The sequence below is a fragment of the Protomyctophum bolini genome, assembly GCF_963924005.1.
Source record: "Protomyctophum bolini genome assembly, chromosome: 11".
NCBI lineage: Eukaryota > Metazoa > Chordata > Actinopteri > Myctophiformes > Myctophidae > Protomyctophum > Protomyctophum bolini.
In genome coordinates, this window is record NC_137872.1 from 23,582,157 (window position 1) to 23,609,413 (window position 27,257).

Sequence of the window (27,257 nt, forward strand, 5' to 3'; positions counted from 1 at the left end):
TATTTTCTCTTACTCTGGCGAATGGCGATCATGGAATAATGAGTAACAAATTGCAGAAAGCCAGACCACTGCTGGCAGTCTGGCACTAGTCAAATGCACCAAGGTAGGAGTAGGAGGTACACAACAACACTAGTTGTGGCCACAGGGACCCAAATAAACGTAACACTACGTACGCCACTTCCGCAAGACGGAACGAACTCAACTCTAGAAAAAGATATCAAGGATTAGTCGGTGACGTTTCAAATAAGCGTCATCTAGCAGAAGTGCTAATTTCTTAGCACGACCACTCTGCTTGAAAACATTACGCATGTTCAACTTTTAAACAGCGTCCACGACTCGCGCACACTTCAGTTGAAAGTACACACAGTTCTTATCAAATCGCTCGATCATACGACCACGTAACGTTATGGATTAAAACTACCGGCTAATCACGTGATTCATTCTGACGCGACCCGACCCAACCTTGGTATTTTAGACAGCTGCGGCGAATGAAAACATTTTCCGCTCTCTGTGAAGCCGAGCGGAATTACTTTCAAAGGTTTCTGTACATAAAGTACAAAGCTGCCGTTTGATACAGCGCAGTTCTCTGGCCGACTCAAGTGCCGCCACAGCTTGTAAACATGAACCAGGAGAAGGACTTCTCGCCGCTGACGCCCAACATCGTCAGGGCGCTCAACGACAAGCTGTACGAGAAAAGGAAAGTCGCTGCCTTGGAGATAGAGAAGCTGGTGCGCGAGTTCGTGGCCCAGAACAACTCCACTCAGATCAGACATGTCATCCAGATCCTGGCCGCGGAGTTCGCCCTGTCTCAGCACCCGCACAGCCGCAAAGGGGGTCTCATCGGGCTGGCCGCCTGCTCCATCGCTCTCGGCAAAGACTCGGGTCTGTATCTCAAGGAGCTGATCGAGCCCGTGCTCACGTGTTTCAATGACTCTGACAGCCGCCTGCGCTATTACGCCTGCGAGGCCCTCTACAATATAGTTAAGGTGGCCAGGGGGGCTGTTTTACCCCACTTTAATCTGCTTTTTGACGGGCTCAGCAAGCTGGCTGCAGACCCTGATCCTAATGTGAAAAGTGGATCTGAGCTACTAGACAGGCTGCTGAAGGACATAGTGACGGAAAGTAACAAGTTTGATTTGGTGGCATTTGTCCCCTTGTTGAGAGAGAGAATATATTCCAACAATCAGTATGCTCGTCAGTTCATTATCTCCTGGATACTGGTCCTGGAGTCTGTGCCAGACATCAACCTCTTGGACTACCTCCCCGAGATCCTGGACGGACTGTTCCAGATCCTGGGTGACAACAGCAAAGAGATCCGCCGCACATGCGAGGTGGTGCTGGGAGAGTTTCTGAAGGAAATCAAGAAAACGCCTTCTAGTGTGAAATTTGCAGAAATGGCCAACATCCTGGTCATCCACTGCCAGGTAGCAGACGAGTCCAAACTCACCAATGACCTCATTCAGTTGACCGCTATGACCTGGATGAGAGAGTTTATCCAGTTGGCGGGCAGGGTGGTGCTTCCCTACTCCTCTGGCATCCTCACTGCGGTGCTGCCCTGCCTCTCGTACGACGACAGGAAGAAGAGCACCAAAGAAGCGGCCAGCGCGTGTAACCATAGCCTGATGAAGCTGGTCACCCCCGAGGATGACGAGGACGAAGTGGTCCCGAAAGACGCGGAATCACCTCCCAGGGAAGACGGTCTGCCCAAGACGGAAGGCGACGGCAACGATATGCTCAGCGCGTCACAGGAGTCTGTTGGCTTGAGCAATATCAGCTTCTTCACCCCAGCGACCGCTGACCGGCCACAGGTGACACTGGACCTGGACGGTATCGTTCAAGTTCTGGACCGCCACCTCCGTGATGTCTCCACCGGCATGATGACGCGCATCGCTGTGCTGAAATGGCTCTACCATCTCTACATCAAGACGCCACGTAAGATGTTCCGTCACACAGACAGCCTGTTTCCTATGCTGCTGAAAACGTTGTCTGACGAGTCCGACGAGGTCATACTGAAGGATCTGGAGGTGCTGGCCGAGATAGCGTCATCGCCAGCCGGTCAGTCGTACCCAGCAGGCTCCTGTGACAACATAGATAACAAGCAGGAGCTCAAAGTGCCAAAGTTAGGGCAGCCGCCTGGTTCCAAAGCAGTGGACACGTCCCCCTCTACTCCGAGCATGAACTCATACTTCTACAAGTTCATGATTAATCTTCTGAAACGCTTCAGCCTGGAGAGGAAGTTGCTGGAGAATAGAGGGGCGTTCATCATCAGGCAGCTGTGCTTGCTGCTCCATGCGGAGAACATCTTCCATTCCATGGCTGACATCCTGCTGAAGGAGGAGGACCTGAAGTTCGCCTCCACCATGGTCCAGACACTGAACACCATCCTGCTCACCTCTGCCGAGCTCTTCCAGCTACGCAACCAGCTCAAAGACCTGCACACACAAGAGAGCTGTTCACTGTTTTGCTGCTTGTATCGGTCCTGGTGCCACAACCCTGTGGCCACTGTGTCACTCTGTTTCCTCACGCAGAACTATAAACATGCATACGCTCTCATCCAGAAGTTTGGAGACCTGGAGGTGACTGTGGACTTCCTGATGGAGGTGGACAAGCTGGTCCAGCTCATCGAGAGCCCCATATTCACCTACCTGCGACTCCAGCTCCTAGACGTGGAGAACAACCCCTACCTGATCAAAGCCCTGTATGGCCTATTGATGCTACTGCCGCAGAGCCAGGCCTTCCAGCTGCTCTCGCACCGTCTGCGCTGTGTCCCCAACCCAGAGCTCATGAGGACTATCGACGAGTCCAAGTACATGGAATCTAAACAGCAGGGCACCAGTGTCTTCACCCCGGCAAGCGCTGACCGGCGAAAGGTGACGTCTGACACGGACGGCCCTGGGCGCCCGATCCGGTCCCCTCACGCCCAGATAGACTACAATGATCTCTTGCAGCACTTTGATCGGGTCCAGAGCAAGCACCTGGAAGTCCGACACCTGCGTTGTGGGCGTGCCACAGACCACCCCGACAGGAAGTTGATATGACTTCATTTTCTTTTTGTGCCACAGTGACCTCTGACTACTGAGAACAGATAGGAGAGCATTAATGAAGGTTAGTGTTTGAGAAGACAAAAATGTATTTAAAAAGGAGATTTCTTAATTTAATTAATTTCTTAATGAAAGATTCAATGTTATGTACTAAAATACACATGTACTCTCTTGTCTGGAGTTCATCATGGGAGCGATCTCACATGGTTTAGAGGCAGTTAAATATTCTTGAACACATTCTTGTACTCAAGGCTAATGGCAGTATACCACTTTATGTTGTGAGTGAGTACACATGGACTTTTGTGCAATTTTGATCGCTGGTGGGGGTCGCGTCGTCATGTTACCATTATGCCTCCGGCATAACTCATCATTTTGCACTGCATCTACCAGGAGCAGTCTATATTCACACCATTGAAATATGAACAATGCTTCAAGTAAAGTTGAATTACGTCTCAGTATTACGCTCCATAGTCTTTTACAATTTCATCTTAATCTGCACTTGTATTGTAGTGGGCTGTCTTGAACTACCCGTATATGAATAGATGGCCTAATCAAATATTAGCACTGATGTAATCATGTACACAGCTGAAATGTAATCTAATGATCTCTTCTGTCAAAACATTCATTCTCTTTTATGATAAGAGAGAAGATATATATATATTATTATGTCAATGTCCTCTGAATAAGGCCTTAGCCAATTGTTTTATTGTCAATGTCAACCCAGTAAGGCATTGATGATGCTTGTGTTTTGGTGATAATGCCTCATCTTTAGTACTGTCCTTTAATCACTTAAACCCTGGCATACCTACTTTGAGCATGTCATAGGTAGAAATGGTCACATTTCTTTGAAAATATTAAATTACCAAAAACAGCAGATTTACAAGTCAAGATCACAACCTGTCGCATCATGATGTGTTTTGAGCTTGTAGATCAGCTATTAGAATAGCCAAAGTCTCTATAAAATAGAGCTAAGTGGTTAAAGCTTGTTTGTCAGAATTGTCACCATATCATTTCCATGTGTTGATTCGATTGTTTTCCTGACTTATTTTTACACGAATTTACACATTCCATCTCTTTTCTTTTCATTACTGTGCCTGTGTCACATTATTAAGGAAGGCCAGCACTTTTTGTGATACCTGTGTGAAATACAATAAACTTGACCATGTTAAAAATTCCGACTTAATTGCCATGATCGTGTAACATTGTGTAGGCAAACATAGTCCATGCTGAAAATGGAAAACAAATATAACAAAATATATAACAATTATTATTACTAATACTATACTACTGGTGTTCATTCTAAGTTTAATTTCTTCATTGCTTTGTTCAAAAGCATGTCTCTTGCACACCTATAAAGGCGACCGGTGCGTAGGAGAAGACAAAGCAAGGGCCCAACGCACTGACATTTTTAATGGGAAAGGTTATCATTTATGAAATAATATAACATGATGAAAACATCTTTGCATTCGAGGACCGTGTGCGGGTGTGTTTTATTTTAATTGTTTTCCCCTCAGTTCATTGCTTTGTTACCTCAAACACAATTTGCACACCTAGAATAAAAGCTTATGTGCAGATTATTGATATGCACCACACTGTCAAACTGCACTGCACAGGAGTAGACCATTTATTGAAGGAGACGCTTCAATGGTCACTGATGAAGGTTATCGGTGACCGAAACATTTCTTCTCCTTGACTCCTTCAATAAATCTAATCCTGTACCGTGCAGCTTGGCAGTCTAAAGGTTTTAAAAGGCTACAGTATATGAAATATACCAAGCAACAAAGCTATTCATGAAAGTTATTTATATTGTGGTAATTCACTATTAATTTCAGATACATACAAGTGGCTGAGTGTAAAAGAGGATCAAGTCGGCTTTACAAAATGAAATGGACAGTAATAAAATCTGCAGGACCTTTAAAGGTTTGCTGTCTAGGGACGTAAAGCTGTGCCCCACCCCCACATCCATGTGACCCCCATTTGGTGTGACTAACTAGCTGAACGACCATGGCACATACTGTACATACATGAGGAACATGGTTCACACGCCTCAGTCTCGCATGCATTAGTCACAGTTGCATTTTGAGGAAGGCATGGAGGATAATGTCTTGGATGGGGATGATAGCTACTGTGCTGTGTGTGAAGAAATCTTCCTGGTTCCGATGGTCCTGAGCTGTGTCTCTTGCAACAGTAGCTTCTGTAGGTCCTGTTTGGCGACGTGTTGGGGGAAATATGGTGCTAAATTGTGTCCTCTATGCGTGAGACAGGACCATGGACCACCAGGAGAGAAAACATGCAAGGAACACCATGATAAATTGTCCTTCTTCTGTGTGGCTGACCTGGAACCTATTTGTTATACTTGCTATAAATTAGGTCTGCATATGAATCATGGCGTGTACATTCCTAGTATGGAGGCCTTGGAGTATTGCAAGGTAAGTTATTATAATTGCTCTAGAAATGCACTAGACTACCACTAAAAAAGTGTAAATATTTAGTGGGGAAGGCATCAGTGTACAGTGGCTGTTAGAGGGTTATCAGAGAGGATAATGTGTATCTGGTTTATTGTGTGCTTTAAGCTTACAATAACTCTTCTGTATGCACACACACAAATCAAGTCCATGGTTGAGCATTTATACCAACCAATCTATTACTTATAAATATATGGAGCACTTATTAAGATGAAGAGGACATGCGGGAGGAGAGGAAACAATTTACACAAGGTGCTTCACACATAGTAGTTCAGTAGTTGAAGTTGCAACATGGTTGCATTTTTCCTTTGCTGCGGTTTGTGCTCACGCTGCACTTTTGTCAAGCGCACCAAACATGTAAACAAATGTCACTCAGTTGCTCGTTTATTGGGTCAGAATTTCGATGGGAAGCGAACAGAGATCACATCTGTGAATTGACTGTAGTGTTTCACATTAGTCTTGCATTATAGGCTACTATCTGTGTATTTCTGTCTATAAAGGAATGCGAGCACATTAAATCAACATTTATTAATGAAAAATGATATGCATACAACTATCCGAATTTTATTAGCTGAAGTTGGAAGCCTACAAAAACCTATATGGGTGACCTAGACACAAACTCAATTAGATTTCAATTAATTAGTGATTGTAAATTTAACATCTTCAAATTCTTACATAATTAGCAAATCCTGAATACAAACTATTTATATGCCCCCGTTTACTGAGTGGCTTGTTTGATCTTCAGGCCTGCTATTAAGACAGATCTTCATATAGTTCCTCATTCTGACAGACACTGACCTTTTGCCTAATATTTAGGAAACGAGAGCCTACACAGTAAAATAGTTATTTAAACCCATAAACTATACTTGGATGAACGGAATCTATACTAGGCCCCCCTCCAAGCCAACAAACTCGCAGCATGTGCCGTTATGGTGCATCATGCATTGTTAGCTATTGTCACTCATACATTTTGCCCATTTGAAAATAGCCGATCTACAAGCTCACAATGTGTCATGACATGATGCATTGTGAGCTTGTAGATCTGATATGTTTATTTGAAAACTTAAATTTGGACATTCTGCACAATGAGTACTTTTACTTTTGGTACTTTATGTACATGTTATGCAAATATTGTTCTACTTTTACATTGGTAGTAGTACTCATGAGGTCTTTGTATGCCAAATTCGATGGAAGTTTCTGCAACAATACACTGACATTTTAGCATTAGTGGCGCCCCCCTGTGGGTGTAATTGAAGTCACATTTGACCATCCATTGATTAGATCTGTGATAAAAATTTGGGGCAGAGTGGATGCTGAACTTTTGATTGGTGGCTCACAACATGCAACCCGATGTGGTTGCGCTTGTAGATCAGCTATATTTGACTATATTCAACAGGGGGTCCTCTGAGTTACTATGTTGGGGTTGCTGAGGTGGAGCATAACACCTATCAGCTTACCCCACAACGACTTATTTACCCAAGCTGTGCTACTCATACGCTGAGTTGACGCTGCCCATGGTTGAGACCAGGACCTTGCACTCCAAAGGCATGCGCCTACCAGCTGAGCTACCAATAAACTGAGCCGTTTAAACAAACAAGCAAAACCGTTTAATTTACACATCTCTGATGATATGGTAGGGCAGCTGTCAAAATAATCTATAAAGCCAGCAAAGCTGCAGCATCACTTGAAGGCAACCTATATTAGGCAAGCACTTTAAATAAAATAAAGTACCGTCATTGCAACTGGTCATTCCAGCCTCAGAGTCATCAGCTATCTTTGCACTCACCCAAGACATCATGAAGTCACTTATGGTCATCTTCACAAGCGAAGAATCAACATATACCGGTAGTCAAATCTCTCAAACACACATTGATGAGACAGCAAAATATGGTGGGCTATAGTTTTGAAAGCCTTTTAGCAAGTTACCATGCAACATAATGTAATATAATATGAATAATATAGGTATAGTAGTACTCCTGTTCTGGAATCTTTCGGAGAGCACTTATAACACAGTTAAACAACATAATGAGACAGACACAATTCAGAGTTTCAGAGTATTAGAATCTTGTATTCGAATACGGAGCCAGCAATGAAGCGTTGCAATGGAACACCATGTACTGAGTGACTCAACACAACTCAGTCAGACTTCAGCTTAAATACAATCCTACCCCCGTCAGGGAGTAGGTGTGTCTTAACACATGAGAAATGGGAAGACCCCCTCAGACCACACAAGTCACAGGTCAAATGTCAGTAAAGACATAAAACAGCTTCTCATAGTTTAGTTTCCCATGAGTGATTTGATCTCCTTAAATGTATAACTCAGTGTATTCCACATTTCCTCGACACTCCCTCTGTTGTCTCTGTCTCACATGACACTGTGGTTAAAATATCAATCCAATGAGGCAGTTATTACAGCATATTATCTTATCTCATCTTATAACTGTATGCTGTACAGTATGGCTGTAATCTCTGGTCTTAAGCACCTTGTGTAATTCATTGTTTCCTCTCGCCTCCTGCATGTCCTCTTCAACTTAATAAGTGCTCCATGTATTAATAAGCAATAAGTTGGTATAAATGCTCAACCATGGACTGATAGTGGACTGCACTGCAATGGTAGTGGACAGACTTCCTAGAGTTTATATCTCTCTATCCTATACTCTATTTCTGGACTAATGGCGTCTTTGTAAATTTACTCCCACAACAAAATATTGAATTGCCATATTTTTCATATTCGCTAATTGCTTTTATAGTCATTAAGTGACTACGTTCCTATTAATAATATGTCTAAGGTCCAGTTGTTGAGCAGGAGTGTAGTCTGCCCTACACCATGCTCTGGGCAAGTAATCAGTTGCTCTCAAAAATCAGTGACACTGCGTAAAGTTATATCCTGCTTTAAAAATAAAAGTAAAGCATGATATTGTTCTTTTCAGGTCAAGTTGGATCTTGACTCTGTGAGGACAACCACTACTGATACAGATATCTATGCTACTGCTACAGACAGGGCAAAAAGAAGGACATTCTCTTACCCTGGCCTAAACGCATACCGCTTCTATTTATATCCTGCCTGAAAGCCTTTTGTTTGATCTAAAACATCTTTTATCATCATACCTACCATTCTTCTGTGACATGTTGCTGCAAGTGTGTTCTGACACAGATGAGATCATTTTGTATCACTACATGCATGATGCACTCTAGTCTATTTTCAGTCACTTTTAGTTGATATATTTTAGCACCGGCACCAGTTTTCCCTTTGTTATCCCTCATCCCTGTGGGATTTGAATCTTATGGTGGTGTTTATTTGGGTAACTGCAGTGCACATGCCTGACACAATGCAACACAGTGCAGATAGACATACTGTGGTCACTGAGGTATTGACACTTTTTTTCCAGGCCATATTCATACAGTATAAGGCTGCCTAGCAGAGGCTTAGGAGGGGCATTGTAACCTTAGCTGACACAGGGTTGTTATTAAGAACCCTCAAAGGCAGAATGGCCACCAGACGCACTCGTGAGGACGACCTGTCTTGCCCCATTTGTGGAAATATTCTCAATCAGCCGGTGGTGCTTACTTGTAAACACCACTTCTGTCAAGGGTGTCTCAGAGACAGCTGGGACACGCAGGCCAGTGGAGACTCACGCTGCTGCCCTCTGTGTGGCCGCAGATCCTCTATGGAGCACTTAGTAGTGAGCACCTTACTGCAGAGGACCTGTGAATCCTTCAAGAAGGACAGAATTATGGATGACCCGGAGGCCTGCAAAGGACACGGAGACAAGCTCAAACTGTTCTGCGTGCAAGACTTGGAGCCCATCTGTGCTGTGTGTGAAAAAGAGGCTGCACACATAGGACACACATTCTACCCCATTAGGGAAGGTGCCCACGACTGTAAGGTAGGCAAGTGAACATAAAGGTGACTGAAACCATTAGAGAATGATCATTGACATGTGGGACATTTGATTTTTCTTTTTGTTTGACTGTATGACTCTCAGACAACAAGCAGCCAGAAGGTGAACTTACTGAATGGAAATGGAAGTTGTACATTTCCCATTGTTTTTTTATATCCATTGAGCATCTGGCCTATGAGTATTTGTCGGGAACCCCTTTTTTGTATTTTTACCCTTCAAGACTGGAACCCCTTTTGGGGTTGTTGTTGACGGGCATATGTAGTCCAGTAAATAAAGTAATAAATATTTTGTTTCTGACAGGATAAAAAATCTAACCTAATCTGCTCATTGCAAATACCCTAAATGTTCCTTAATCCAATATGCCACCACTGACACTGAGGCAATATTTTCTAAATTTCATTATGCTTTAAGCACCATGTGACATGTCAAACTAGGGGGTTTTCATGCTTCTGAATCCATTCCAAGCATTCGTTTTGCATGAAAAACACTCCTTGGGCAGTCTTTAGCCCAAGGAGTGTTTTTTGTGCAAAACTAATGCTTGGAATGGATTCAGAATCATGAAAACCCCCTAGCATGTCACATGCTACTTAAAGCATAATGACATTTTGAAAATATTGCCTTATAATAGGTTGTCATTGGTGGCATCTTGGATTAGGGCAAATCTATGGTATTTGCAGTGAGTAGATTAGGGTAGATTATTTATCCTGGCTAGTAGACCTAATGTCCTGTCAGAATCAGTTGAGAAACAAAATAATCAGATTTTGTCCAACCTCTGCTATTGAATTATTGGACAAATGCCTTTGAGTGTTTGTGTAGACACAAACATCGAAGACAAAAGTGTGTAAACACAAACATTGAAGACAAAAGTGAGGATGCAAATTGTGATGGTCCAGAATGAGATGATGTATGATGATGTACTATGATGATAAGAGCGCCCCTCACTTCACACAGGTGTGATTTTTGCCTTGTTGCTAGGTGTTTTTAGAATGGCCTCAGTCCTAAATGGGTTAAAAGAGGTCAATGGACATAGAAAAGGAAAATAATGCATGCACAGTTGCAGACCAAGAAAGACAAACTTTCCGTTTTATGAACATAAAACGGATAAAAATGAGAAAATGGACTGTTGTGATGGACAACCTTGTACTGATCTCCCCTTGATATGAGCTAAAAAAGAATGTGTTCTTGATAGTGTGCAGCAATGTTGATTGGCATTCTAATAATAGAGGTATATTTTTGGTCAGCCACTGACAGGGCTACTGGATGAAACCTGACTCCCATGAGGTTTCAGGAGTGTGTCAAAGTCACAGTATGCATTCCTCTCTCCCCACCTGCCCTCCTTGAGAGCTTTTAAGAACGCGGAAGCCTTGGGTTAAGTCGAGGCTAATGTGAGAGGATCGAATTTGAGTTGCCACCTGTTTAGCTTTTCTGGGCACATGATCTTGACCTCACCGATCGTTGCCACAACATTGTTTAGCCCAGAGATTTGCCTCTTTAATTCAACGCTGTGTTGTTTCGGCTTTACACTTGCAAGGTGAGAGGTTCAGTGGAACTGGAACATTGTGAGGCAGCTGAAAAGGCGCACGTAGTGCAGACAGCATGCAAGCCCTGTTTGACTCTATATTGAAGTGATGATGACCAGTGGTGGAAAGTAACTAAGTACATTAACTGTAGCCTATACTGTACTTTTTTTTTAGGTATTTCAACTTTACTTGAGTATTCCCGACTTTTACTTCTACTCCACTACATCTCGAAATATTGTTACTTCTACATTTATTTGAATGAAAACTTTAGTACTTGTTGTAACAAAGTAGGCCTATTCCTATATTGCAGTATTGATACTTTTTCCACCACTGGCTGAAAGTCCCACGTGCAGACATAATACTCTATGGTGCAGACAGCATGCACGTCCTGTTTGACACTATATTGAAGTGATGACGCCTTGTGTCACTGACCTTCCAGGAGGAGCTGAAGAATGCGTTGCAGCCTTTGAAAGAGAAGTTGCAGCTGTACAGGAAGGTCAAAGCAGTCCACGAGCAAACGGCGGAGCATCTCAAGGTACTCCATCCATCATCATGACTTTCAAATGTAGTCCTACACCTGCCATGTTGGGGACCAACACAGGTGTTTAAATGTGTCTGATTGACATAGAACTATTCGGGAACAAACCAGCTAACTCCAAAATAAAATTGACATTTTTCAGGAAATTAAGAAAACCTCATATTTTGAAAACAACGCAATACGCATCAAAGTTGGTATTGTGACTTTATATTGTCAATTACTTGCATGAGGGGGGGATAGGTGGTGGAGTTAGTTGCATTAGCAGACAGTTTGAGGGTCCAAAATGCTTTGTCCAAAGCATTGTTTACTACTTTCCATTGGTTCAATATTTCTACAGCCTCTGTTTTGTTGGAAAGCACGCTGAAATAGAAGCCATTGTTAAAAAAAGAATCCTCATATCAAAATGTAATTAAAGTATACCAAAAGTAGAAATAACTCACTATGCAGAATATCCCATTTGAAGTTTTCAAATGTATAACAAATATTTTGAAAATAGCAGATCTACAAGCTCACAATGAGATGCATTGTGAGTGTAGATTTTTGAATGGACGAAATGCATATAGAGCTGAAGTAGTTAATGTATGCTTTATTGCTTTGTAATAATAATCAAAGTAACTAGTAACTAAAGTTTCCAAATAAATGTAGTGGAGCAAAGTGGACTGGCCTTGGTTGTCGTCGACCAAACTGGCATCATGCCGTAGTGCACATTAGTGAGAGGACATTATAGAATATAATGTATATGTTGAAAAAAGCTTACATTTCCACTGCATTCCTTCCTTCCCAGAACCAGGTGGAGCACACCGCGAGGCAGATCAAAGATGAGTTTGAAGCTCTTCACCTGTTTCTGAGAGAGGAAGAGGAAACTAGGCTTTCTGCCTTAAAGGCTGAGGAGGAACAGAAGTCGAACATCCTCCACAGGAATATCGAGGACATGGACAATGAAGTGGCATCCCTCACCAACACTATTAAAATAGCGGAGCAAGAATTGAGATCTCAAGATATCCCTTTTCTGCTGGTAAATATAACCGACATGTCAAGCTTTGTCTGAAAATACTGATCTTTAATTGAAGTTGCGACACCTGAATATATCAAATGGTGAAATATGTCATCTATCTGTGTTTCAGAATTACAAGGACACAATAAAGAGGTAAAACAACTGAAGCCCCAAGTAGGCTGATCTTTAGGAAAACTATGCACGGATGACTGACATTAGTATTGTTGTTTCAAGGATATTAATTGAAAGGTTACTGTCATTTTAGAACCTGGAAACGTCCCCTGGATCCAGAGAGGATTCCTGGTGCTCTACTGGATGTGGCAATACACCTCGGCTCTTTGCGGTACAAAGTGTGGAGGAAGATGAAGAGAATTGTTAAATGGAGTGAGTGCTTTAAAAATAACATTGTTAAACCGTGCCATTGACCTTGTAATCGTGTTGTTTTATCATGTTGTACAGCACTTTGGTCAACCTGGTTGTTTTTATGAATAAAATTGACTTAATTTCTTTGTTTTCCTTCCCATCCCAAAGCTCCTGTGGTTCTGGATCCCAACACGGCAGCGAGCTGCTTCATCCTGTCAGAGGACCTGACAGACGTGCAGTCCTGTTCCCAAAGCTTTAAGCTGCCAGACAACCCTGAGCGCTTCGACATTAGCGCTGAGCTACTGGGCGCCGAGGGCTATTCCTCTGGGCGCCACACTTGGGACGTGGGGGTGAAGGATAACACCTACTGGGTACTGGGGATCGCCAGCGAGTGCATCAACCGTAAGGGCAAGCACGTCCTGACTCCCGGAGAGGGCTTCTGGACTATCAGGTTTCGCAATGGAGAGCACAAGGCCTGCACCGCACCATGGGAACCCCTGACTATGAGCAAGGAGCCGCACGTGGTCAGAGTGGTGTTGGACATGGACAGGGGCAAGGTTACCTTCTTTGACCCTGGGGAGAGAACACCCCTGTATGCCTTCACAGGCGTGATTGCGTATAAAGTCTTCCCATACTTCTGCACTGCATGCAAAGAGCACCCACTTAAGGTCCTGCCTATGATCATAAACGTATCAGTGGAAGACTAGCTGCCTTTGGGATACATGTTGCAAGCAGTGTTGAGCCTAAATTATACTGCACCGTATGTTGGTGTTGCCAGACGAAAAGGACTGTTTTGCAAACGGAAAACGCAATGCGTCATATTAGAGAGAGCTGTATCAATGACAGATATCAGTACATTTGGAAGAGCCAAATATATTTTAAAATATTTATTTGTTACTCCCAAACACATGTGTGCCACAAGATCTAAAATTATGCTTAGTTTCATTGATCATGTACATCTATACAATCTCTATCGATAAAACATGTTATTATATGTAGGGTAACAACCACAGTGTATGCAATTGCGCTTTGCAAGACAAGGGTGATGAATCATTTAATGATTTCAACATTTCTTTTGAGCTCCTATTGTTCAGGAAATTCATCATTACACACAAATTCTGTGGAACACAAGATACAAATATTCATATTCATATAAATATTCATATATAAAGGCACATACAGGAACAAGTTGCTTGTTTTTTGTAAACCCGTGCCAGCGCATATTGTTCAATACTTCAAACATCATTAATCAGGTTTAGTTTTTCATCAGCATGTAACAGTGCATTAAATAAACCCTTCTACAGTTAGTGTTTGACCTAGCAGGCTTGTGTATTCCACTCTTCAGCCTCAGTCATGCTAACACAGCAGTAACACCATCCAAAACCTTAAACCAACACTCAAGTATTGCTTGAAACTACACCTAAATCCTGAGTGTAAATTTAACTCTGCAAGTGTACAAATTGACCCTTTCGGGTCCATTTGTATACTTGCAGTTAAATTAACACCCGAGATTCACTGTGTAGTGTGTACACGGATATAACTGTTCTGCATGCTTGCTTGCAACATACTTTAAACTAGAAAGAAAGAAGAGGCCTATTCTGTGCATGACTTTGCATGTGACTCCTTCCTGTTCCTTCTTGCCCTCAACCAGAAGACACATATTCCAATTGTAACATTACAATCCTGGTTTCCAAAAAGATGGCGCTCTATTTTCTGTGCTGTGTGGAGCGTGAAGGATTTGAGGAGTTCAATTTGGCTAAACTACACAGAAGCGATGAAATAAAACTGTGGCGAATGCCCTCACACTATGTCATCATCACAGGGTGTTATTATTCATTATAAGAGGTTATCTGTAACAGTACTATGGCTGCCTTCTGAAGTAGCCCTTTTACAGGGTCCCTGAAAGGTTAAAGTCCAGGGAAGAGGTACTAAGAGAAAGAGGATGTACGCGTCTCCCCTCTTCTCCTCCCTCGTCTGAGGCACCCTGACTGCACCGCCCAGGGGCCGGTCTATCTCATAGAGACATCCTTCCCTCCACAATAGCGTTGTGCAACTCCTCATCCACAAGCTCATAACGCCCTGCTCTGGAGTTTAAAAAATAGATCTGGTCAGCTGTGAGGCGTGGATCATAGCCCTCCTTCTGCAACCTGGTTTTCTGGATTTTAAAGGTGCCTGGATGGAAACACATAATGTACATTATACATCGTTGTTGTCGGCATAAACCTCGTCTCTCCATATTCCAAGTCTTATTTATGTTTTTTCTGTAAATGAATGTCCTACATCATCATACAAGAGGGTCTGAAAGTACTGAAAATAGTAGATCTACAAGCTCACAGTGAGTCACGACGCATAGTTGTGAACATTGTAGACCGGCTATTTTCACTATTTAAAAAATATCTTTAAAATAATAAAGAAGTAATGGTTATGGTTCTGGACATACAAGATTTCCATCCGACAGCAAAAATATACTGTGTGTGTGTGTGTGTGTGTGTGTATGACGCAAGGAGGATCAGAGTAGTTTACCTGTAGTATCTACTTGCGGAGAGATTCGTAGAAACACAGGGCGAGCGTACGGGGGTAGGACTTGTTGAGCTCCCCGCAGGAAAGCGTCACAGTCAAAGTTCCCTGCCTCGTCAGCAATGGCGGCCATGCCTGCTTTCCCTTCCACACCTGGGAACATGGGATCATTTATTCATGCTAAAAAATATAATAATTCAATATGTTCCAAAGCAATATACAACATGCCAAAGGTTAAAAACAACCCCAATAGAGCGTCGCAGTCCCGCCCCCTTTCATGACGACGCCAGGCCCAGGAAATAATTCCCAATGCATTTTTCCCATAGACATTTCAAAAAGTATTTACAGTATTTAAGACCTTTTAAAAGCCAACTCGAGTTGACAACATACACAACATTTTGGACCAAACAAATAATTACAAAGAAGAAAAACAAGAAAAATAACATTGTTAAACCGTGCCATTGCCATCTTCTTCTTTCGAATTATTTGTTCGGCACGAAAAATTGTGTTTGTCATGATTTCTCACAACTCCAGTTGGCTTTGTACGAGGCTTAAAAGGTATTTAAATAAATACTTTTTGAAATGTCTATGAGGAAAATGAACGGGGAATCATTTCCTGGGCCCTGGTAGGGGGCGGGACTGCGACACTCTATATCAAGGTCTGTCCAAAGACCTTGTTATTTTGCCACTCTATTCTTAACTTTTTCGGTCCATTAATGATTCAGCATTTGAGCCACAAACCACCATTTGATGAGATTTAATCTCTCAGATCCAAAACTAGGAATATATTGTTCTCGTTGGATACGTTTTGTCCACAATTCCATGCTATATTGATGTGGAACCATAGGAGAGATAACAGTTCAACTTGTATATGAAATAATGCAGATGTTTAACAATGTTTAACTCTTGAGAGCGTAACATGAAACCAAATGAACCCATTTGGTTTCATTTTACACTCTCAAGAGTTACAGGTCTATAAGGGTCCATTTGGTTACCAACTCTCCATCATTTAGCTGGGGACCACCTGGAACCCCCTCAAGGACCACTGGTTGAGAACCACTGATCTATTCTGATCCAGCACCCGTTGAAATGTCACCTCTTGACCGCTTCTGAAAAAATGACATCAGACAAATCTAGTGGTCACCTGGCACTGTCACCCCGTATACGGCCACATCGGTCTGGTCCAGAAGGCTGCTCAGGGTGCCCTCCACCTCGGTGGTCGAAACGTTTTCCCCTCGCCATCGGAACGTGTCTCCGCTGCGGTCGCGGAAATACATGTAGCCTAGTTCGTCCATCACCAGAACGTCACCTTGTTGGGGCAAAAGGAACACACACACGCAGAGGAAGCTGATTTTAAACCTCTGCATTATTGGGATGAACGGCTATTGGAAAAGTATACACGGAAATGAATGAATGTTTGCACACTCCTTCCATGTGATTGAATGCAAAGTGAGTAATCGCCCCTTCCCTTCCAAGGGAACTGTGTTTGGAGCATTAAATAATGTGCGGGCAGCCATGTAGCGAGTGTACTGTTCAATCATTCCTTTTGGAATATCTACATTCTGTCCTGCTGGGTGTGCGTCACTCGTATCTCTAAAATAAACACTGGTGATAAATCAAAGAAATAAAACAAATTAAGTTTGTAACCTTGACACAACTCAAATTGGTTACATTTCTTGAAATGACAGAAGGTTGCTTCTATTTAAAGAGACGTGCGCTGTACACTCATAACTCTGGCTAGCCCCTTTCTTTCTATTCTTTTACTCCACTCTGACCTTCAAGAGCGCTAACTTACCATAGGGATTGAAACATCTAGTTCCATTAGCTATACTATTGTACTATATTGTATTCACAGGGACCCTGGGGTACCGTACGTCCAAACTTCAGAAAAAGTAACCGAGGGTTCAGAAAGGGGCTAAACTCGGTTGATTTGACACAGAACAATTTGTTTAGTATATCTGGAATAGTAAGGTCCACTTTAATTGGAATCATTCATTTCGATATAAGCACAACTGACCTGATAAATATGCAGAGTCATTTTTCTTGAAGACATTGTGGGCTATCTTCTTCCTAGTAGCGTCCTGGCTCGCATAGCCATCAAAGCGGCGTAGTGGATCAGCCTGGTTAATACGACCCACTAGCAGGCCAGGCTCTCCTGCCAAAGACAAAGATGAGAGCTGTTAGTAGGGCTGTCACCATTAGACAGTTTAGTTGACGATTAATTGTCACACAAAAAAAAAAATTTAGGCCTCATAATCAAAGATTGCACAGGGCAGATATGACACATAACTTAAATACAAATAAATTACTGACACATTTATAATAATGTCATACTTTCCAAAAAAACAAACACATACAGCTGATCTGAAATGTATGAACATTATTTTACATGGAAACGATTATGACGATTATGCGAAATAATTGCGATTGTCTCAAATAATTGCGACTAGGCGCTCACGTAACAATTGTGACAGGTCTAGCAATGAGATGGTTTCAGAAGACCAAACAAGGATCCTATTAAGACGGGAACATCTCATTTAGATATATTACATCAGGGATAAAAGATGTGGTGGAGTTACCGGGACGACAAGGCACACAGAGACCGTGGCCATCTCGCACCAGCTCCATGCTCTCCTCGTCGACCTTGACCAGACGGATAGGGTACACGTTGGGGAGGATCCGGCTGTTGAACCCGCAGGCTCCAACCTGGTGACAGACAGAAATAACCTGCTCAACCTGAATACAGTCAAATACTGTACCTGTATGTGAAAACCGAAAAGTAAACAAGCAGTGGTGCAAAGTAAATAATGCAAAGATAATATGGAGACGCAGCTTTTAGATTTGGAACAGCCTGAGGGTCCCTGAATCAGTGGAATTTTTTTTTAAGAAATCTTGACATCTTTCTAGCATTGCTTTGACTTTTACATGGCTGCAATTCTCTTCACGCTTTATTTGTTCTTTTACATTATTATAATTTTGAATACATTGATTTTTATGTATTCATCTCTTCACGCTTTATTTGTTCTTTTACATTATTATAATTTTGAATGCATTGATTTTTATGTATTCATCTCTGCATTTTGAACTTATTTTTCCTGTGAAACACATTGAACTGCACTTGCTGTATGAATTGTGCTATGAATAAAGCTTGATTTATTGATTGATGCAACTACATTTACGCAATACTGTACAATTTTGATACATTTCCTTTAATTGAGTATTTCATGTTTTTCATACTTTTTAATATTTGATACAAATATTATACTTTTTACTAAGGATGTCCTGATAGACTTTTTTCGTTTCCAAACAGATTCCGATCCAACAATTTCTGTGTTAGCCGATACCGAATACAAGAGTGCTTAAAAATCATCTACACAGAACAAAAGCAATGTGTAGCAATCAAGTTGCTACACATTGAACAGGAAAGTGACCTGCCCAATACTTAGACATGCAGCAATAAAGTGTAAAATACTCTCTGTAACTTAAGTTCACTTCAAACAAATAGGTAGGCAGCACAATTTAAGCAGCTGTACAGCAGTGATTCTCAACCTTTTTAAACCAAGTACCACCTCAGAAAATATGTCTACAAGTACCACCATTCATGTTAAACTTAATGTTAAAATACAGTAGTGCAGACTTCCTGCCTACCCCATATTCAGCTATATCACAGGAGGCAAATTTATTCCTCATAAGATTTTTTTTTCACAGATGTGAGCTACAATTATGCTACAATCATGCTGTGCAAAACTGGCACTTTAACGCTCTCTCACACACACACACACACACACACACACACACACACACACACACACACACACACACACACACACACACACACACACACACACACACGTGAAGTAAAACATTTTACTTCACTATAATTATTTTACAGCTTTAGTTACTACCGGTAGTTCCTTTAGAGATTTAGATTTTTATTATAAAAACATACATTCAAGCACCTATTTTATACTTGCTATTTGAAAATAGCAGATCGACAAGCTCACAGTGTGTCACTTCACACTGCGTTGTGATCTTGTACATCTGCAATTTTTGGACATTTAAAAAAAGAAAATCTTGAATAAAGTTTGAGAACTACTGATTTAGAAGGCATTATTTTGTACATTTTGATGCCAATAATGTCGTCATCCACTGACCTTGCCGTCCATGTTGGCGATGCTACAGTTGCACTCGGTTGCTCCGTAGAACTCGCCGACCTGGGCCACGCCAAAGCGCTCCGTGAAGGCCTCCCACACACTGGGGCGTAGACCATTCCCTACGGCCAGGCGAACGCGGTGGGCCTTTTCCGACGGCCGCACCGGCTGGGACAGGAGGTAGCGACAGATTTCCCCAATGTACTGCACGACCTATAGGCAGAAACAGAATAACCTGAGGCTTTTAATCTCGGCAGTTCTTACACCAATTTACATGTTTGGTCATCTATTTGTCTGTACAATTTTAATACGACATATCTTTTCTATGAAACCGATGTTCTATGTCCCAAAAACCTTCAGGAAATTGAAAAAGTTCACAGCTCGTCACACTTGCATGACACTTTTATAATCATGAGACAAAGTACAAGAAATATGGGAGATAAAAAGATATACTGCTCAACACCGACAATATATTTAACGCCTTACTGTGCAGTTGTACTTGGTGCAGTCTTCCCAGAAGCGGCTAGCGGAGAACTTCTTCTTCACAACCACGGTGAGGCCATTGATCAGACACTGACCTACGCCCATGATATTACCTGAACAGGACAAAGCATGGACTTTGGATATCTTCCCTTACAAATATAATCTATCTATCTAACATGAAGCATCATACGCCCTGCAGCATGATGCTTCATGTTAGGGAGATAGAAAGAAACAGTCTACCGTTAATTTGCAGTCGAAGCTGGCGACATAAAGATACAAAGTATGGTATGTAGCTGCCACAAAAGCTACAACAGCTACAAAAACATTGAGCTAGTTTAAACTTTATCTTCAAATATGCTGTGTAGCTTTGTATCTTTTATATCTGCCAGTGTCAACGCACCATTAACATTCATCTACAATTTTAGGCATTTAGCAGATGCTCTTTAGCGTCGGCAAATAACCGGGAGGAAACCTAGTCAATCAACAACAGAGTCAGTGGTCAAATTAACCAGGATAGCAGGTGCCCTTGCCGACACTAAAGACCTCAAACCTAGCATCTATCAACAAAAATTACATAAATAACACATTTCTAACACAATACGCTAGTGAATATATATATATATAGTACAATAGTATAGCTAATAGAACTAGATGTTTCAATCCCTATGGTAAATTAGCGCTCTTGAAGGTCAGAGTGAAGTAAAACAATAGAAAGAAAGAAAATAGTATTAGACTTAGTCAGACTAGACTTATATGCAGACTACTGTACCTGCTGAGTGATAGAGGGGCAGGCAGTTGTAGATGACGTCGTTAGAACGCATGCGGAAGGCATAATACCCAAAAGAAGCAATTCTGAAATAGCTGTGGGTGAGATGGACATGTGAGGTATTATAATCTCCTCAGTGATCTTTCCAGTAGCCAAACAAACCCCACACAGCGAGCGAACCCTTCCAATGAGAATTACCCTTCGAACCCTATATCCTTCACCATACAACAATAGCAAAAATAGCTCATCTACAAGCTTACAATGCGTTGTACCGAGACACGCTGTGAACTTGTGAATTGGCTATTTTAGCTTTTTCTGAATTGTTTTTAATGTAACATTTTTGAAAGTTTGCCTGAAATAGGGACACCAGGATTAACACATTAAAACCGGGTAAGCATGTACCGGTTTGCCAAATTAGATTTTTGCAGATATACAAGCCCACAGCGCAGTACGAACATCTGTTTATTAACTTTATTTACTTGAATCTTGAAAGAGTGTGAGAACTACTGATTTAGAAGGCATTTGTAGAATCGTCCTCAGATCTTAAATAATGGGTTTGTGAGCTTACCGACTGTGTACCACAATAGCAGCTTTGGGAAGTCCTGTGGTGCCTGAAGTGTAAATGTAAAACAGGCGATCTGTAGAAGGAAACAACGTGTAAATCACTGAATGTGATGAGATCCTCAACCACAAACACTTTGTACCCAACATCTGGATGGTAATTTACTGTTCCCAATAAGGACAAGCACAGTATGTACCTGTACATCATCTCCAGTACTTTAACACATTTTGGACACATCCAGAGTGTCAGGCAAAATAATCTTTGGCGCACAGTAATGATACAATGTTGTTTGTGAATAAAATTAATTATGCCTTGGCATTGGAAAAGACTTGTCTGCTTACATAAATAAGCTGAAGCAGATATGCCGTAGTTAAGACATTTGTGATTCAGAGAGCACACAAACAGCAAACTATTATCCAGGTCTACCACAGAAAAAAGGTCAAGAACTATTCTGAATACAAAATGACTAATAATAACCCAGCTTAGTTTATCACAAGTTAGATAACCACTAGAGAGAATTCTAGTGGTTATCTAACTTCTTCTAAAAGAAGAATGAGAAGAATTTCAGTGTGGCATTCTGCCAGACCAGTTCTAGGCGCACCACCGAGATGGAATTACTTAGCAGTCACTCAGCACCGTGGCTAAACGTCCGAAAAATAGATCACCGACATAATGTAGACATGAATGTGTGTGAAAGTGTGAACCATAGTCATATTGTATATCTGGCATAAATATAGAGGACATTTTGGCCAAATTGTGCAGCCCCAGTGTGGGTGTACTGAACATGCCACCCACTCTAGTAGCACCTAGACTAGACATTTTCTCCTGCAGGAAACCCTGAGATTCCTTCCATTCTTTGTGCAATAAAACCAAAATAGCATAGGTGTAAATAAAAGGTTAGCACTTTAAATAATACAGACAAATCATGGTGAATGTTTGAATATGATAAAAGTTGGGACTATTTGAAAATATACAATCAGTGTCTTGGGGGAGTACAAAAACAGAGTGTAAATGTGTCGGCTGTCACGATCATGACATTTAGCAAAGTGTCACTCAAATAATTGTGACTGATGATTTCATTGTGTTTTTGGCATTGGCAACATTGCAACATGTAAATAAAATTACATTTCTGCAGTCTTTGTATACAAAAGTGAAAGGCAGATATGACAAATAACTTAAATATACAAAGAAACTGCTGACGATGACTGGTACCAATGAAATGAAAATAAATAAACAAAACAAGCCATATACAAATCTCTACTTTCAAAGATAGCAAATATTGCTGCTCTAACATCTCACAATGCGTCGAATAATTACATGTTAGTGTAGTATGTGGTAGAATGATTGTAGTATGTAGTAGATTTGCAATGTGTGCATGGACAATGAGTCATGACATGGAAATAGTGATGAAAATATGCCATTTCATCTCTCTGTTTTCTAGAGATTAATGGATATGATTCTAACGATGAAAAATGATTGTGCTTTATAATTGCAATAAGGCGATTGTGTAATAACTGCGACAGGCCTACTACACTCACCATTGAAGCCTTTGGGGAGAAGGCAAGGAGGAGGGGGAAGTCTAGAGGCAGAAGCTAATATGGGGTCCAGGGGTTGGGCACCAAGAGACCCCAGAAGCACAGTACTGAGCTCTCCTGAACAAAAGCATACCATGGACTGGCTCAGGGACGAACTCACCTCCAACATGGCTGACAATCCGTAAAAAGGATGATATAGAGACAAGAAGAGAGGGCATTGGTTAATTCAGTTGCATTACTGTAGTAGACACTGGGAGGTTTACTATAATGTACTGCACATTGGGCACAATGAAAATAAAATGGGTAAACAGACTGGATTCAATTCATTTTTATACTAGCCTTTCATTGTTGATTTTGGGTTGCAGACATGTAAATGTAATATTGGAGGCGAATCTTTAACATATTAGTCAGAAGACAGTGTGCTGCCACAGAAGATTGACTGATGTCATAGGCAACAAATACAATAAGTGCTACAATGTACCTAGAGAATATGACACCGTAGGAATGCCAGAATGTTAATCTAAGACATTGTGATGTCACGGACACACAGAGGGAAAATGGGTCACATACCATGACAGAGTCACAATGTTGGCAACGTACAGTGTGAGACAGGCAGAATGCTGACAGTGGAACACATCATGGGACACAATACTGACTACAGAATGCATGTGATGGACACAAACAGAATGCGCTAAATATTTAGCCTTGCTTACCCTCAGCGAGCTCTGCTCCAAACACGATGCCCCGGGACCCCGACACGCCAATGCAGTGCAAGAGCGCGTCGCGTCGGAGGTTGAAGTTGATGAGGGCAGCCTCGATGCCCACCTTGGCCAGCCCCAGCCAGAGGGCCACCAGCAGTGGCCTGCTCTCCATGAAGATCGCCACCACGTCGCCGGACGTCCATCCCTGACCCTTTGCCCACTGGGCCACCGTGTTAGACTGCTGGTCCAGCTGGGTGAAGGTCCATGTTTCGCCGGTGGCCTCGTAGATCAGGGCCGGTTTGTCCGGGTGGAGCTTCACGGTCTCGGCGAAGATGGAAGGAATGTTGCTGGCGCGACGCATGTGGCTCCACAATGCCAGCTTCACTCGCATGAGCACATAGAGGCCACTAGATGTGGTTACAGGAAAAGGGTACATTTACATTCCAGAGAACCACAAGCGTGATTAATTATAGGTTTATTGTTACACCTTGTGGCAGGGAGGGGTGAACAACAACAACCACCTCTTCTGGATCTACCAGGTGACTCACACACACACACACACACACACACACACACACACACACACACACACACACACACACACACACACTTACACTCAAAGGATCACAATGGAAAGTAGCTCTCGAGCTTTGTTGTTTTAACTTTTTGACAGATATATGTACAAATATGTTTATGCATATGCATTTTTGTCAATTACAATGTAATTCAATCAATCAATCAGATTGGGTTATTGAGGTGGTCAAAAACAAGCATTATTAACCATTATTGGCAGTGCAGTGATTCTCAAACTGGGGGGTCTGGATCCCCCAGGGTTCATTGAGGAAGTTAAAGTTCTGTAACTCTGAGGAGTATGTACATGCATATCAAACTGGGGGTCCTTGAAATTAAGAAAGTTTGAGCAGCACTGCCTTATGGACCTGGTATATACTATATCATATGAAAACTTACTTCAGGTCTCTCTTGGCAGTGCGCAGCGCGATGTAGAAGTACCTCCAACCACTCGTACCCAGGTAGACCCCAAGGCCTGCTGCCAAGCTCCAGGACCAGGGCACCCCGAAGAGCCGCAGCAGCCCCAGTGACCCCAGAGAGACTGAGGCACTCGCCACATTGCGCATTCCTGTTGGAAATGAGATAAAGAGAGGACTTTAATAACGTAGAATGAATATACTAGGCTTCATGGGTTTATATATACAGTATATATATAAACATCAGGTTAATTTGATATTGTACATTTACTTAAGTACATTAACCAATTATATAAAATATAATGCATATGATATTAGCCTATATCAAAACATTTGAACACAAACTGTTTGCAGTGCATGCACACTACACAGTAAAACACTCAGTCTAAGTTAGGTAACTCAGAGCTTGTACAATCTGTACAAAACAACAGTAACCAAATGGACCCCTGCGGGGCTACACCCCGAGATAAATAACAGAGGATTTAATTGTGTGGGACAGATTATCCCCAAACACTCGCATTTAAGCAGCCTATAATATGGATGTCATGCCAGGTCATTGTATTCATTCATTGCACTGACTGTACGTGTACTGCGTAAAATCTAAAATGCAAGCAAATGTACTGTAGACAACAACTTACCTATTCAACAGCGGACCAGAGCGATTTCACCTTTCACCTACTAACCCCGTCTAAAAAATATTGTAATTGAGTTCACGTCCACAGTCAAGCCTAAGGTAACCCGTTCTGCCGGTTGGTTGCAGTTAATGAGAACAATACGAATACACTGACTGAACCTTTTAAAAAAACAATCTAATGTTTGATCACAACAGTTTCAATAGTTGCAGTGTTACAATAGTTTGTTCACAGTTCAGTGATAATGCACTATGTCTAGTCAACGCGGTTGAACTTGGATTGTAAACAGCTTCCATGCGAGGGGAATTGACAACGTAACAAACAATACAGAGCAACCCCTCGATATCCAGCTGTTCAAATATTCCAAAAAACAGAGAGAAAATAATTTCAAACGAGAGCAAATGTGCTCGAAATCCACCCGGAATCTGGAAATGGAATGAATCAGGCTATCCTCTGTACTCCATGTTGAATGGTACCCGACCCGTTACAACCAACTGGAGGCTGGAGCACCGCCCACATCGGGGTTGTGTCTAGTCAGCGAGCGTAGCCATTGGATGCGGTTAATGCTCGTCAAGCTGTTGCTCATTTCGATTGGACAGTCGATATTTTCCCCGCCCCTGTTTCTTTTTTGGTTGTTTCTGCCATTGCACAGTGATTGAGTGCACTTTGCAGATGCTGGATGGTATTACTAAATGCTGGTTATGAAATGTACCAAATCTGTTGTAGCCTATACTCCAGTACATGCAATGCAATACAGTACGCGAACCTTACCTCACAATCACATAGATGTGATTACAAAATAATGAAAGTCTATTTTAGCATCATATTTGTTCTGCAACATGTTTTGGTCCTATAATACAGTTAAGTTAGGCATCTGTGAGTTTACTGAGTTTGGTTTATATTGCTCCCTGCAGACTGAAGGCCTGCCTATGAGATATTGTACATTTTGCACAGGAGTCAGGAGCTGTCTCATCTTTTAGAGGTCCCCTCCCACACACACGCATGCACACACACACACACACACACACACACACACACACACACACACACACACACACACACACACACACACACACACACACACACACACACACACACACCTTAACAAACACTTGCATTTAATTTAATTTAATTGTAGACATTACATTTACTTTGACTCGATTCCACAGATACATGTGTTAATTTAATTTGTGGAAATAGCCAAACTACAAGCTCACAATGACTCGCACTTTTGCCCTGCGTATTTCTTGTGTTTTGACAATTAATAAATTGTCACTTAAAAAATGTGCAGATAACCTGTAGACACTTCTGTAGACCACCTGATGACCTCTCTTCCAGGCCAAGGCATCCATTAGAAATGGTCTGGATTATATTCGCATCTTTGATGTATTTACAAACTGAACTCCCTGGGCAACCAGTCACCTCCAGGAAAGTCTGGATGGCAACCGAGGAAGGTCGGTGATGCTGGAGAGACAGCTGACCTCCAGGAAAGTCTGGGAGGGCAACAGGGGTTAGCAATGGTTTTTTATTCTATTAATCTTTTTATGGATCCCTGTAGTTTTTAGGACTTATTTATTATACTTAGTATGTCTTGCACTGATAATTTATTATTGTACGAGCCTGTGCTGTCTTTTAACTAGGAGAAACGTAATTTCGTTTTTTTCTGCTGCTACAGTTGGAAATTATGACAAAATAAAGCAATCTTGAATCTTGAATCTTGAACCTCTGTTGCAGCACTCGCAAGAGGGCACCACGCAAGCTACAGACCGTACAAATAAGCAATACCCCAGAGTTTCCCGAGAGGAGGGGAGGAAGAGAGACTCCATAGGACAGATTCAACGACAACAACTATGACAGTGACACAGACGCAGAGAAGGCTCCCTTGACTCAAATACACCAGAGTAAGGCCAAGTGTGGACAAGGACGGACCCGGACGGACACATGCACACCGCACAGATGAACAGTCTGGTGAGACGTAGGAGGACACTAGGCAGGAGGCAAACCATAGTCCTAGAGACCTCCCAGTGTCTGATGTCCCCCAAGAACTCACAAGGCAGAGAGAGCTTCCTTCTAGTTCTGGCAGGGGAGAAAGGACAGTGGG

The 27,257-nt window shown here is 42.1% G+C and overlaps 3 protein-coding genes across 4 annotated transcripts; 2 read left to right on the forward strand and 1 right to left on the reverse strand.

Annotated features, from left to right (window-relative positions):
• Positions 1-515: 515 nt before the first annotated feature.
• vac14 (vac14 homolog) lies at positions 516-4,216 on the forward strand. The gene has a single exon (XM_080777129.1). It carries the CDS (start codon positions 621-623, stop codon positions 3,036-3,038), a length of 2,418 nt encoding a protein of 805 aa, XP_080633255.1. The 5' UTR covers positions 516-620; the 3' UTR covers positions 3,039-4,216.
• An 871-nt stretch (positions 4,217-5,087) lies between these two features.
• trim35-13 (tripartite motif containing 35-13) lies at positions 5,088-13,796 on the forward strand. Of its 2 annotated transcripts, none has more exons than XM_080775262.1 (6): positions 5,088-5,470; positions 11,368-11,463; positions 12,251-12,481; positions 12,591-12,613; positions 12,726-12,844; positions 12,992-13,796. In XM_080775262.1, the coding sequence occupies exons 1-6, from the start codon at positions 5,132-5,134 to the stop codon at positions 13,528-13,530; spliced, it is 1,347 nt and encodes a 448-aa protein (XP_080631388.1). In that variant the 5' UTR covers positions 5,088-5,131; the 3' UTR covers positions 13,531-13,796. The 2 variants fall into 2 exon arrangements, with proteins under 2 accessions (XP_080631388.1, XP_080631387.1); XM_080775261.1 differs by lacking the exon at positions 5,088-5,470 and adding an exon at positions 8,928-9,393.
• slc27a1a (solute carrier family 27 member 1a) lies at positions 13,698-25,633 on the reverse strand. Its single transcript, XM_080775260.1, has 13 exons — positions 25,163-25,633; positions 24,508-24,676; positions 23,551-23,945; positions 22,841-23,008; positions 21,309-21,378; positions 20,744-20,835; positions 19,978-20,087; positions 19,495-19,704; positions 17,920-18,046; positions 17,358-17,495; positions 16,485-16,649; positions 15,347-15,493; positions 13,698-14,995 (listed from the first exon to the last, which is right to left on the reverse strand). Exons 2-13 carry the CDS (start codon positions 24,672-24,674, stop codon positions 14,838-14,840), a joined length of 1,947 nt encoding a protein of 648 aa, XP_080631386.1. The 5' UTR covers positions 24,675-24,676; positions 25,163-25,633; the 3' UTR covers positions 13,698-14,837.
• Between the last annotated feature and the right edge of the window lie 1,624 nt (positions 25,634-27,257).

Excerpts from the sequence above, each read along its gene's own strand:
- trim35-13 (XM_080775261.1), top strand. The coding sequence starts at position 8,995 with ATGGCCACCAGACGCACTCGTGAGGACGACCTGTCTTGCCCCATTTGT. Across the intron at positions 12,482-12,590 it reads AAGATATCCCTTTTCTGCTG|AATTACAAGGACACAATAAA; the intron begins GTAAATATAACC and ends TCTGTGTTTCAG. Across the intron at positions 12,614-12,725 it reads TACAAGGACACAATAAAGAG|AACCTGGAAACGTCCCCTGG; the intron begins GTAAAACAACTG and ends CTGTCATTTTAG.
- vac14 (XM_080777129.1), top strand. The coding sequence starts at position 621 with ATGAACCAGGAGAAGGACTTCTCGCCGCTGACGCCCAACATCGTCAGG.
- slc27a1a (XM_080775260.1), bottom strand. The coding sequence starts at position 24,674 with ATGCGCAATGTGGCGAGTGCCTCAGTCTCTCTGGGGTCACTGGGGCTG. Across the intron at positions 23,946-24,507 it reads ACTGCCAAGAGAGACCTGAA|TGGCCTCTATGTGCTCATGC; the intron begins GTAAGTTTTCAT and ends AACCACATCTAG. Across the intron at positions 23,009-23,550 it reads TGGAGCAGAGCTCGCTGAGG|CCATGTTGGAGGTGAGTTCG; the intron begins GTAAGCAAGGCT and ends ACGGATTGTCAG.